This window comes from Ciconia boyciana, chromosome 1 (assembly GCF_034638445.1).
Source record: "Ciconia boyciana chromosome 1, ASM3463844v1, whole genome shotgun sequence".
Lineage (NCBI taxonomy): Eukaryota > Metazoa > Chordata > Aves > Ciconiiformes > Ciconiidae > Ciconia > Ciconia boyciana.
This window is the reverse complement of record NC_132934.1, coordinates 23392060-23406055: the sequence shown is the minus strand read 5'-3', so window position 1 is coordinate 23406055 and position 13996 is coordinate 23392060. Positions and strand designations below refer to the sequence as shown.

The window sequence follows — 13996 nt, the reverse complement described above, 5'->3', positions numbered from 1 at the left end:
CCTGGCAGGGGAATAAGGGCACTGCTGAAAAATAATTGAAAAACAGCATTCTCATTTTACTTTTTCATTTCAGTAGGAATCTGACATGGTAGCCTCTTGGAATTAGATTTTAAAAGCTACCGCTGCTGCTGTTATCTAGGAAGATATCAAGTGCATTGAAATGCTAGTGACTGGAGGGTGCTTTTGCTGGTGTCTTTCCTAGAGTCCTGCTCCTCTGAGAATAAAAGCTTTCTTTAAATAGACATTTTTGATGGCCTTTACCATATGCAGTCTCAAAGGGATTTATCCTAGTCTCGCTTGCCCACATCTGATCACCTCTGTTTACTTCGCTTTGCTTCCTGCATCTTTAAGGATGAAACTCCTTTGAAAAAAAAACCAATGTCACAAAAGGTGCCATTTCTTGACACTTAATGAGCACATAAAACAGCTTATCACTACTGGAAAGTGGAGATGTAGAGTCTCTGTCTTGTACTCTCCACTCCCATCTGTGAGCACATTTAACTCTTGAAAGAGCACAGGAGGAAACCTGGATAGTTTTCTGCTGTTCTGGTAAATTAAGTTGATTTACAAGAAGAGTCAACAAGTGCCAGAGCCTCGGTGGCAGAGGGTGAGGCTGTGTGGCCAGAAAAAAAGAGCAGCCAAAAATAGAGAGAAGGAGGGATGAAGGGAAGGAGCAGAAAAGGAGGGAGCAAGAAGTTCCCCTCTTTACGATAATCAGCTCACCTTCCCAGGGAAGCACAGAACTCACACGCTGAGTTATCTGTGCAACTTGCCCGCTTCCCCTAGAAAAACGTGTGGCATCTTTTCAGTCTGTTTTCTTCTGGGCTAGCTCTCAAGTGCATCTCCAAATGTTTTCTTGCAACCCCAGGCTTTCCTTATGGTTCTGAACCACCCAGCTATGTCTCAAGGCTTTGCCTCTATTTGGGAAAATTAATTTTGTTCAGTGACTGTGCATCATGCTAGAGATTGATGGGGGCCAAAACAAGCCTGGTGTCTGGAACAGTTGGTGCGTGGTTCATCAGTAAGAGAGGCATGACTGTCAGACCTGATTTCTTGGCTCAGAAAAACTAGAATTAAACCCCAGTACATCAGGACACCTATTCAAGACAAAAGGGAAAACAAAAGCAAGAAAGTAGAGAAGAATGGAGAAGTGAAGAGGTATTAACTTGAAAAAAGGGTAACACTTCATTAAGTGTTAACTTTCTATTCGGTTCAGGCTTTAGCGATGATTTTGGAAAGGCCCAAATGTCCTGGAAACAGCCAACAAAGGCAGCTCTCTTCCTTTAAATATGCGACTGGCAGAGGTCCCAGGCCAGCTGATGTCTGTCCCTACCGACACCCACGCAGAGTTTGTACCCTTCCACGTCTGACTCCTGGTACACCAGGAGGACCTGTTTGTTTGAACTAGTCTTTGAACAGTTGTATAGGCAGGTTCATTGAGGATAGCCAAAGAAAGGACTTTGTACTTAAACGTTTTGACAATGCCTGAGTGACAAAAACGTGTTTGGGTTCTACTTGATAGTTTATTCATACTCTGCACATGGACAGATTTCAGGGTTTTCCATATAGGGAAAAATACACTTTTCTCTCATCATCATTCAGGGGTTAAGTATAGAGTGTGCATATTCTTCACAGGACTCAACTGAGCAACAGGCAGGCTTTGTACATAGGATTAATTTTCCTTCCTATAACACACTGAATATCCTTAAAACAGAGGAAAATGTCTAAGTGCATTTACCATTCAAATTTCAGTGACTCTGTACAACTGCTCTTATGGACGAAGTGACTGCAGCTTATGCCTCGCGGCCCATCACGACTATAAGTGTGTCTGGTGTGAAGAAGATGGCAAGCCCAGCAAGTGCGTTTATGCAAAACTCTGTCACGCTCCTCCCACCAACACGTGTCCTCATCCAGAAATCACTCGCGTAAGATTGCTTTTTTCTCTCCCTACCAGTTTATTATTTTTCAGGAGAAAGCATCCAAGCAAGCTCATACTGAAAGGCAGTTTTTTTCCTAGGGTGTTAAGTAAGCCTCTGAAATAGCTGCAAGGAAATAATGCCAGTAGTGATGTGTGTGAGAGATTTGTAAAGACTCAAAATAAGAGACTGAATGGAGTCTTTGAGACTCCTTGTTTTTCAAACCTTGTCCTCGCTTTGCCAGAAGCCAGGCTAGCAGTGTACGCTTAAAGGTGGCACTTGATTCTTGGGAATTAGCATGGATTTTTTTCTCTCCTGAACTCCTTTCTACCTGAAATAAGTCTGTAAGAGAGGTTCACTGCTCCTGGAACTACAAGCACTTAAGCAGGCTCATTAACAGGCTTCAAAGTAGACTTTTAAATAGTATTTAATAAGGGAGCAGGCTGTTTCTGCGTCACAATGTGTTTTACAGGTGTCAGTGATATTTTCCAGTCCACACCAGTCAAACCTAAGGCTGTAGAATTTGAATGTAAGAAGTCAGAGAGGCCACATGTGCACCCCTGACTTCCTCTGCAGTTGGTGCGTTCACCCAGGGCAAGGGAAGAGCGTTGTCCACCTTGGTGGACCAGTAGCCAAAGCAAGAAGTGATAAATCCTTGTCCTTTTCAGCAACAAGCCAAATCCTGTTTTCTGGGCATAATTGTCGAGAAAAGGGTGATAGGTACTTCCATTCATTCGGCAAATCTAAATTGCTGCGACAGTGGTATCAGTACTTTGCAACTCAGACACACTGTTTGATGAGAACATATCCCAGGCTATCACAAAATGCGGTACATGACAGAGGTTGAGAGTCGTAACAGGGATGTTTTGCTCAATAGGAACTGTTTAAGTCTGAAACCTGTGACTGAAACTGGTAGAGACGCTGAATCTCCTGAGGCCGTGGTTAGAGGTGCAGTATGGGTACAGGCAGACCAGCAGCACGCTGGATGAGGTTGTCCATGATGGTGTATCTAAGAAGAAAAGGCAGGTAAACAGCTGAAGGCTGCCAAGGAAGGCAAATCCTGAAATCTCGACAGAAAGTGTGGAGAAGAATACTTGTATGATAGCTGTGCCCAGATAAAGATGATTTGAGTGGGAAGGAAGAGGAAAATTACGGAAAATAAATGTGTTTTCACCTGGGATACTGTTTGTACATGATTGTGGATTAAATACTAAAGACTAAAATATTATTTTTTTCAAAGCTTTTGTTAGCTTCAGATTTGAACAAAGTATTTGGAAACATCTACACAAACCATTGACTCATTTTTCAGCTAGTTTATTTACAGGTTGAGTGCATAAGGATGGCCAGCGGGCAGAAGTTTTAGGAAGTTGAACCAGTGGGAAACAGAGCAAGTGCTTCTGCAGCTGGGCTGGGCAGCAGGCAGCAGCAGCCATGTCTCTGTGCTCAGACTTGCTTAGATCTAAGAAACTCTGATTTTGATGGAGCAGACATTAAAGTCCAGACTTTCAGAAGCTGTATTTGTTTGGCTTCCAATTACTGCATTTGGGACTGTGCAACCTCCCTCTTCTTGATGCTAAACTTGCAGCCCTCCAAAGCTGAAGACCTGAAAAGGTCTTGCTGGAGGTGCTCCAAATATTACATAGGAAAGCTGGTTAGTCTCCCAGCAAATATTCAGAATTCAAGTGCCTGTTCAGGCCATATTTCAACCTGAGAAGTCCACTGCAACTGCAGGATTTTCTCAGTCCTCATTTCAATTGCAAATTATTTAATTAGCATTAGCCCATGTACTGCAGTTTCCTACCATTTGATGCAATAAGGAAGATCAGGGGACTAGAGGAACTTTTGAAGACACTATGTGGGGCAGCACTGTGTGTTAGGAAGGTGCACTGTTCTGATGTGAACCTAAAGGGAGAAAATCATGGCCAAAAAATGCTGGAAAAGCTCTGTGGAATGATTGTGAGAGGACCCCAATCCATTTGCTTTTCAAAATCACAGTGCTTTAGCGGAGGAAGCAAACTTAAAACACAGTGAACACCAAGCAAGAGTTTTGTACATAACAGTCTGCCACAGGAGACATGAAATCTGCAGCTGATGAACACTGGTTCTGAGCTAGCAAATGTTTAATTAACATTAAAAAGGTACATAGCGTGTTTTTGTGGGGGTCCGACAAGAAACATCTTTTGCATTTCAAGTATGGGTAAGTCAAAGTGGCTTTAAATAATATGAAAGAGCGACGTGGTCACTGCAGTATTTAATTTTGCTTTTTTTTTAACCTTCCCTCATGCAAACACAGATTGAGCCAAAAACTGGACCACTAAGTGGTGGAATTCTTTTGACCATTATGGGATCTAATTTGGGAATAAAAGCAGAAGATGTAAAAAATATTACGGTGGCAGACAAGGAATGTCTTTTCAAAAAGGAATTCTACTCTGTTTCTACAAGGTAATTGCTGGATATTTTTCACAAGATTTTAGAAGAAAAAAGGAACTTCTGTGCATTTTCAGGAGAAGATGATCTTCCTGTGGTTATAAAAGATTATCAATAGAAGAAAGAACTAGTGTGAGATACCTGCACTATTTCATAGTAACATGTCTGAGTCTTTGTTTAAAATTGTTACAGATTCTAACACAGCAGCAAATTTACAATAGCGTACTACCATCCTGCTTCTGATTGATTGAATTTTTTTTCCTTATTTGTTTGAAAAGCTTTCATAAACTATTACTTAGATATCTTAAGACTATTTATTTGTTTTTAAATTAAAGGCATCATAGGTGTGCATCTAGTCGTTAAAATCTTTGCTAAATCTGAACCACAGCACAGCCAAGCATACAAGATTTATGGGAAAGTAGGCAAAGCAAGAGGAAGCTTAAATCTTTTTGTTTTAGTCCAGCCACAAAGTTTCTTTCCTGGGGGAAGGGAGGGAGCCCAGAGTTTTGGTTTAGCTTTAGATGACTAAGTTTCATCGCAGAGCCAACAAGTCCATGGATGTTGAATTGCCTAAGCAGGTTGGTAGATGTTTTGCGGATTACTTGTCACACTCTTAAGCAGTGCCAAAAATTAAAACAAAGTGCCTAAATTCTTCTAGGTATCTAGGTGTTTACTACAGATTATATCAAGCATCTAATTTCGAGAGGGAAATACCCTTTTGATATGAGCTGATAAAAAGCATAGCATGAAGGTTCAGTAGTAATATTAAGAGTAATGACATATTTTAAGCAGTGTGATTTTTCTTTCATTCACTTTTGATATTTAAAGCTGCAGTTGAAACCTTGGCTTTCTTTCCCTTCAGTTAATTTAAAGTGTAATACAGTAACTTTTTGCTATTTCTGTGGTGTGTTTTGAAAGGGATTTTGAAGATACCTGAGTGATTTTTTTAGCTTTTTAAAAAAGTTTAGCTTTAGTCAGTTTGTCAATCAGGCATTTAGGAGCTTCCCAGGCCCCTAGGACTGTAAGAATGTATATGTAGCTGTATATGTCTTACTGCTTCCCAAATCCATTGCCATCACTCGTGCTTTTACATGTGCATCACCATCCACAAAATTCCCAACTCTTTTACAGTCATCTTTTCCCATTCCCTATTTTCAGTGTTTGCAAAAGCTGCACTGAATTGCAGCATAGCCTTACAAGAATTTCCCCAGCCTCTTGGCTTTTTCTAAAGCTTTTTGATATTTTTAAATACATGGAAAGGAGCCAGAACTGAGATGACTGGTTCCTTGTATCATAGCAACATTACTGGTTTCTTAAGCTCTGCCAGTGTGGTAATGGGTGAGAACAAATGCAACTTGCATAATGTCATTTATCAACAAATTAGGGGGTTTTGAAGGATGTTCTCCATTAGGGAAGCCTTGAAAAAGAAGTTATTCAAAATCTCCAAATAGGTATCTATAATTTTCTGTCTTTATCTTTCCTCCATTCTTTTGTTTTATTATTACCTTCTTTTATTTAATTTAATAAAAAAAAAAGTGCCTAGTCTTGCTCCCTTATCCTTCTGCAGTAAAAAGCTAGTCATTTTTAGGAGACAGTTGCTCCCATGGGCAGGAGAGTGGCAAGATTTAAGGCACTTAAGGCTGCTTTCTGGCTCTGCGGTGATTTAATTGTCGGCCTTCGAGAAGTCTTGTTCTCATTCTTTGTAGCTTTCCATTTGTAACGTGGGGGAAGGGAGGCAATGCCAACGCTGGGGAGGGGAGGGAACTTTTCTCAATTAAAATCCCTGCTAACCACACTACGGCGTTTCCCCCACACACACCCCGGCCCCGGCCCCCAACTGCTTTCCCTAGCTTGACATATGGTAGAAATTCCTCCAAAGGCACCATTTCCTGTTTCTGCCTGACAAGAAGATACAATTTCCAAGAATACAGTAGAGAGATGATGAGGAACAGACTCAGGCAGCCATACACATGCCAGGACATGCAAGAATTTAGAGAATTTTGTCCATTTGCCAGTACCCAGGCAGAAAATTCTGGAGTGATCTGCAGAGGGACTTGACAATCCTTTTATTATAAGTCCCGATTTAAGTACATTATACCCAGTAATTTGGGGTTGTTGGGTTTTTTTTTTCTATTTGAGGGAGTTTTTTAAGCAGTCGTGCACTGCTTAAGGAAGAATAGCAATAATCCCGGAGGGAAAGAGTGAAGGAAATGAGCAGTGATCCTTAGGGTGTGTCCTATATGAAACTGTCTGCCTGTGCAGGCTGCAGACATTATATACCTCGTTATCTAACTGTATTATCAGCTCTCCATTAAGCATTTGTCCCAGTTTTCAAGTGTGTCAAATCCTTACTGCATTTTCATCCTTATATTCTGTGGATCACCTGTTTGAAATAAAAATTTAAACATCCGTGCTATCACTTAGCAGCAATGTTAGTCAAGGCAGTGTTTTCACGGCCAGTGTTCCTTGACCTCTGATTTTGCGTGGGTTATCTGAGGATTTATTTTCAGAGAACAGTAATTCTAAAGGGATTTTGATCATAGGTGTGAAAATATGGTAGTTTAAAGCTGAAAGCAGGATGCACAACAAAAGTATCAGCAGCTAAAACACACAAAGTTATAAGATAGCTGACAGTCTGATTCTTACATCAAGGTGTGTGTGTGGGGGTCCTTTGTTTTTTTTAATATCACCAGGTCCAGTGAAAACCTTGTGGAGGCTTGAAGAGGTTCATCCCTGACTTCTGGGCTGAATTTGAGTATTCTGTAGAAGGCACCTCTTCTAGCTGACTGCTAAGTAGTTGCTGTGTACAGTGCTCAGGTTTCAGTTTTACCTACCTTTAGATAGAAGATTAGACTATTCTTGAGTGTTTTTGCTGGGAATCTGAGGCAGTGTTCAAGTACCTTGTATAGGATAAAGCGAAGTTAAGTGCTTTTGCTGACAGTGTGTGCGGTAGCTCACATACATTGCATTGGTATTGCAGCTGTTACTTCTAACAGATAAACTTACATTCTTTCTTGCTAGGATTGTATGTCAGATTGGACCAATGAATGAAACAAAACAAGGCCAAATTGAAGTTAACATCAACGGAAAATTAGGTACATCACCCAGTGAAGTGCATTTTACATACCAGGTAAGTGCATTTTTTTCAGAGACCTGTTTTATACCTTGTGCATGACTTAAGTTAGAAGTTTACCTGTTAAGCACAGAGTTGCTTGGGTTTGCCTTACAAACTTTGTTTCATCAATAGCACTGTCATTCAAGTATGTTAGAAAACACTTAACTCGAGCATTTCTTTATACAAAGGGTATACCAAAAATCTGTTCTGATCAGTAGATCCAGAGTCTCAAAACAGGATTATGTTGTTTGCATTTCAAGTTAAAAAGATGTGGTAGAAAAGAAACTGTAATAAACTTATTCAGTAGTGACACAGTATCTCTTAAGTGTCACTATTGAATATAAAAAAAATCAGCACTGCAAAACATTAGGTATTCTTTAGATGCACAGTTGGTGCACTATTTTAATCACTGTGTTTAGTCTAGCCAATGTTCTTAATTACAAGAATGGATGCAGAGCAGCTGCAGAATAAGTAATGAAGGTACATTAATTTTTTAATAATTTATTTCATTCAAAAATACGGCATGAAGAGCCACAGACAGTGTGACGTGTGTTCATATTACACATATGCTTTGTTTTCAGTGTCACTATGAAGGAGAATTTTGTTTGTGTCTTAATTTCTTTATCCTAAATGTGGCTCTCGGTTATAGCTGGTCTAGCCTGTGGTTTTAGCAGCAAGTACCTTTATCTCTGTCTATGAGGTCTTCAAAATTTATAAGAGCCTGTGATATTTGAGAGGTTTAAATAATCTCTGTCCTCATACTGGTACTTAAAATTACACCTATAAACTGTACATCTATAAAACATAAAGGGTGGGTTAGGCTTTTATCTTCTCTCTTATTTAAACTTCTGTTTCATTAATTCTTGATATCTTGTGAGAAGGAAAGAAAAGGAGTCAGCAGTAAGAGGTGGAATAAGTCAAGAATGACATTCAACTGAGAAGAGCATATTCTTGTTTTTGCAAAACAGGCTAGAAGTGGTTTTTCCATGATTTCCAAGCAAATACCTCCTTTTCCTGCTGATATCTCTTCAAAAACACCCTTTTTGCTTCAAAATGTCCTCTGTTCCTTTGTGGAAGTGTAGGTTATAATTAAGTCTTTCTTCGTCAATCTCATTTGTCTTAACCAGAGAAGAACATAATCTCCCATGTTTATGCGTTTGTGGTCTCTGGGACAGAGGCTATGACAGTAAACCCTACATGAGATGAGATTTTGACATGAACCCATTGTGTGGGGTACATTTTACACCAGTTCTCCTATGCTTCTCCTGCGTGTAAAGATTCTCCCACGGTTTGCATGAAAACCACATGAAGAAGTTATGGAGTGTATTGAAATGTAATCTGAAGCCCCCATGTAGGCTTCGAAGCCTGTCTGTGAGCTTGTTCTGGTGTGATTCCCTGCTCAGCCCATCGGGGAGGTGAGATAAGCAGCCACCGCTTTTGGCTACTTAAGGGAAAGATTCTTGATCGCCCATCAGTGAGGCGCTAGGAGAAGCCGCTGTGCACAGGCGTCATCCAGGTGGAGGTTTCCCTGCAAGTCCAAGACTTCCTCTGGGCCAATCTCTGCCTGCATTGGGGTTACTGAAATATCAGATACCTAAAGTAACTGCCAATGAAGAGCATTTTTATTTACTGCAAAAATCTTCCCATGGGGACTCTACAAAATGCAAAGCAATGGCAAGTAATACAGTTCATGCCTTAAAACTGGTGAAATTGGTTTCTAGTTTCATTTCTCTTTGTTCCATGAGAAAATGAAGCCAGCTGTGGACTGCAGTAGCATTAAAGTCAGTACAGGGGCATCACATTCATGCGCACCTCTACAAGCGTGACACAAGTGCTTTTGGTGTGAGAACAGACGATCAGAGCAGACAATCGTGTCAGTTGATGTTGTCTTAAAAGCTACAATCTTGTTTCATTGCTGTTTTGAGGCCATTCTTTAGTGACTTCTTTCAGCAGACATGCGAAATCTGTGCTTTGTTTAAAACCTCTTCTATTCAGTATATACAAAGGAAAGAAAATACTCTTCTTTCCAAAAGCCTTCCTAAAATAAATTTTCTATTATGTATTTCCCTCTTTCTTTGACACATTGTCTGGATACCCTGCTGCTGGTAATTATCACTGTTTTTGCTGTGTGCTCTGATCACCTGAAGCACAATAGCTTCAGCTTTAGCAGTGACCACTCTAAATGCGGTGTGTGGGGGCACAGGGCAGAACTGCACCAGCAGTGCACAAGTGCACAGTGCACAAGCTGCTCAGCCCGGTGTGTCTGTGTACACCAAAGGTGTCACCATACTCCCCACAGTCTCAGCCTCATACATGGGCTAGTGTCTACCACTAAAAGCACATAGTCAGTTGTCAAGTAGATTGGATATAAGAAAGAATTTTTTTATGATGAGGCTCGTGAGACACTGGAACAGGTTGCCCAGAGAAGTTGTGGATGCCTCATCACTGAAGTGTTCAAGGTCAGGTTGGATGGGGCTTTAAGCAACCTGATCTAGTGAAAGATGTCCTTGCCCATGGCAAGGGGGTTGGGCTAAATGATCTTTGAAAGTCCCTTCCAACCCAAACCATTCTATGATTCTATAAGTACTACTACATTTAGCTATTGTTGATACCCAGTCTGAACAACGAGATGTGTTTTTTAAAGCTGGATTGTTGAGGGTCAATAGTCAGCACAACTTGGGGCTCAGACTCGTGCTTCTGCCCCGTCTGCCAGCACAGCACATTTCTGAGCTGAGGAACATGTGAGACCTCCATTAAATGGGTCAAAAATCCAGTTAAAAGGGAAGCCATGGTTTCAATTTAAAATTACTTCTGAACTAAAATGCCCTGGTCCACAAGAGTCTGTGCTGTGCAGTAAGCACCTCATCTATATTTGCTGCGTAACAGGGGAAGAAAGCTCTATTTCTCCCTACCCATTACAATTTCTCTATCCAACCTGAGTGCTATTCAAGTCCAGCCATTCCAGTGAAATTAAATTCTGGTAACCCAGTCCTCTACTGACATTTCTGTTGTTTCACTGTAAGCAGGATCAGGCAATAACCATTCTCCTTTTTAGAGAAATAGAAATGAAGTGATGTTAAATTTTAATATCCAGCTATGCGGTACATCTGGAGCACTGACAGCTTGACTGGTCTCTAAGCAGGTGGAGCAGTAACATGGCTAAAGGCTAGTCCTGCTTTTTTATTTGTTGTTACCTTTATCTGATTTGCTTGTTACTATGACAGTGAGAAGCAGTATCAAAGGAAGGAGTTAAGCTTTTCCTAGGTATATGGCGCAGATTTGCTGATCCCATACAAGCATGATTCCTTTCTCAGAATACCTCGTCTTCAGACTCGAGCCACCAGAATGAGAGCTTGCAGCTGGTTCTGGGATCTCCAGCGTCTGTTTGCAAGAGCAATTCTGTGAGGTTTCAGCTGTGCAGGTTAAAAAGACTATCTGGTTTCAGAAAGCTCAAATGAATGTAAGATGGTGAAATTAGAGGTAGAACTTTGCAAAAGTGTAATACATTTCTGAAGTGCCAAAGGTAGTTTAGGGACTGGCTTGGAAATGATGACTTTTAGTAAATCAGGAAGTCTATTTACCTAAACAAGATGAGGTGAATAACCAAAAAGAGGAAGAAGGGGGGACAAATTAGAGTCTGATCTGAAAACAAACATGAACATGACTATTCACCATGCTGAAAGTTTGGATGTGAACCTGAACAGCACAGTTACATTTAACAAGGTGCACTCTTCCACCTTAATCTACTCCCAACTTGGCAGTTTCCTCTTACCTCCATCCATCCTCTGCTTTCCTTCTTGATGTTTGAATTCCCTGGGGAGCTCTCACCAGTGCAGTGCCATTAGTGCCACAAGGCTTTTGTGGAGGGTTTTAGCTCACTCCTTGATTTTTCTCCAAGTCTTTACCTCAACACATGCATTTTACACTGTGGCTGGGGGTTTTGGGTGGGTTTTTGCAGGGGCATATTACATGCTTGTTGCTATTACAATTGATGCTGATAAGCCACACATCCACAGCAGTCTGGAATTGCTTCCAGAGGATCTTATTTTATTCTTGAGTCCTGGAGCACATCTTGTTTGTGTGTCAGCCTGCATAGAGGCCAGGAGAACTCCTGGGTAGCTGAGAGTTTTAGCGAAGTTGGCCCTTCCTCATGTGGATATTATTAGACTTAATTCTCTATCATCTGAGCTATGCACTTAAATACATGTCCCACCATTCAGTGCTCGTGGTTCTGCTTGAAAGCTGCCAGTGGACACTGGCTGTATGATAATGCAGACTTTCCAGTCATGCATGCTTCCATTTCTCCATCAAACCTGTCAGCAAGGCTCTGTGCTCTTTTCAGAAAATCATGTGGTGTCTGCCTCACGATAAAAAGATGCTGCCTGCAGTCCAAAAAATTAGTTTAAAATACCAACCCTTTGCATAAACCTCCCATCCACAGCAGACAGCACACAACGTGCATTGCCAGGCAAATGCTCTGCCTGGGCACCTGGAGTGGCTGGAAGCGTCTGATCAGCTCACATGGTGTGAGGTTTGGACAAAGCAGCCCCAGAAAGGCAGGACTCGGCTCACTTCTCTGCTGTTGCAGAAATAACCCAGGAACTGAAGCCTGGCTTGCGTTGTGGATGCTGTGACGCATCAAGCTGGTGGGTCAGGTCAGCCACTGCGGTGAACACCAGGCTGCCAAGAGTGCGCAATGGAAATTCTCTGGTTGAATATCCTGTGAGTGGGTGGCTTGTCTGAAGAAACAAGAAGCAGGCTCCCTTGAGTCTGAGAAAGGAGGGAAGTGGAGGGGGAAAGAGCAGTTCCTAATGACTTGCGTGCCCTGTTCAGAAGCTTAATTTAGCCCCTGCGGTTACCTTTATAGTCCATGAAATGACATTTTGACCTCCGAGAAGGTGGCCAGTGTCTACAGCACTTCATGGGCTATACCTTTGCCTTCAATTTTTGTGTGAGTTATATGCAAGGGTGGGCAGAATAATTTGGCTTTCAGTGCGGGGCAGATAATTTTGGTGACAAATTAGTTGTTTTACAGACCTGCTTCAAGAGCCAGAACTTATTGCAGCTGGGACCAGGATGAGGAAAGGGAAAGGTTACTTGTGGAGGAAAGAATGGATGAGATAAATGCAAAACAATAATGTGTTCTGTACATTTGTGAAAATCTTATCCACGTGTGTGCGCACTGTCATCAGGTCCTTGACACAGCATCCCTGTGCTCTGCTTGTGTGGAAGAACAAGAGCCTATTCCTACTTGTGAAGATGTGCACTTACATCAAAGGCAAACCCCCAACCGGAGGTCATTGCCTACAGGAGCTGGCAGAAGGGAGTTTAGGTGGCTTTGCCATTTGCTACCCATAACGTCCTTTTGAACACATCCATCTGTTGCTGGCTTCCCCTTGTGCTGCAGCTGGCATCTCTCACGGCATCACGGGGATATACTCTGCCACCATCCTCTTTTCCCTCCCCAGTTGTCTCTCTGCTTGTGGTCTGGCATGGTTGCATTTTCTCCAGCATCCCCCTCTGAAGCATAGACTTCATGCCAAGGTTTCTTTGCATCTCCATTAGGCTCCCCTCTTCTGTTGCCTTCCAACTGTTCCTGAATGTCTGGCCCCTCTTGTGATCCACCAGTAGCCTCCTTGGTGGCTGGTTGTTTCTGTCTTTGATTTTCTGCATTAGTGAAGGACAAGGGGTAACTACTTTTATCTCGGTGGTGTGGTTCTTGGGCTAGAAACTGTCTACCACAGATGAATATTATAGTAGATAGTATCCCTATTTACAGAGTCATGCCCAGGAATATAAAAAGTTGAGTATGTGTTTGGTGAAAGACAAGTGGAAAACTAGAGAAATGGAAAAAGACGACATGCAGAAGCTAGGTGATGCTCCACAGGAGTGCGCTGCTTTTGTTCTCGCATACTGTGCAAGGGACCAGAAATGAGTCGGCTGGACATGACAGTGTAAACCAGGAAAGCTGCAAAGCAAACAAACCGAGTGAAAAAGAACATGAATCAGCTTGGCAGATCAGAGCCCAAATGCAAGTCGGGTGAGTGAAAAAGAGGCTGGGGGAATGGTTTTTTTTGCACCTGCATATCTTTAATGGGAAAATTGCGAAGAAGGTGGATAAAAAAAGAAAAGGCGAATAGCAGTAACCCCACTGTTAGCCAGGTAGAAGCTATGCTTTGATTTGACACCATCAGACCACAGAGATCTAAAATGCTGGGAGCTCTCTGAAAGCATTTTCAGTCTGTAAAAGATATATTTTACTAAAATTGTAATCAGAAACCTGAAGAAACAGATCACCTTCCTAACTGTGCAAAAAGACTAACTGCAAGTCATAAAATATTAAAGATTTAAAAGTGCATTCTAGATTAGTAAACAGGATGAAAAAATGTAAGAGCTGAAATGCGAATGCTCGGAGGGTCTGCAGTAGCTGTGTAAGAGCAGCAGTCATGTATGTTGCTAATAAGTAAGGTCGTGTCTAAATGTGATTATAAGTGGAATAGACATGGAGATAATTTAGCCTCCAGCACGCAGAAAGCAT

At 41.6% G+C, this 13996-nt stretch overlaps 1 protein-coding gene across 7 annotated transcripts in view; it reads left to right on the top strand.

The window, feature by feature from the left end:
• The window catches only part of PLXNB2 (plexin B2), a 263445-nt gene that overhangs the window by 208619 nt on the left and 40830 nt on the right, over window positions 1-13996 (top strand). For all 7 annotated transcript variants that reach the window (XM_072860778.1, XM_072860825.1, XM_072860814.1 and 4 more), the window contains 3 exons: window positions 1753-1925; window positions 4210-4358; window positions 7365-7473. In XM_072860778.1, the coding sequence (XP_072716879.1) occupies window positions 1753-1925; window positions 4210-4358; window positions 7365-7473 (431 nt within the window). The remainder of the gene's footprint in view (window positions 1-1752; window positions 1926-4209; window positions 4359-7364; window positions 7474-13996) is intronic.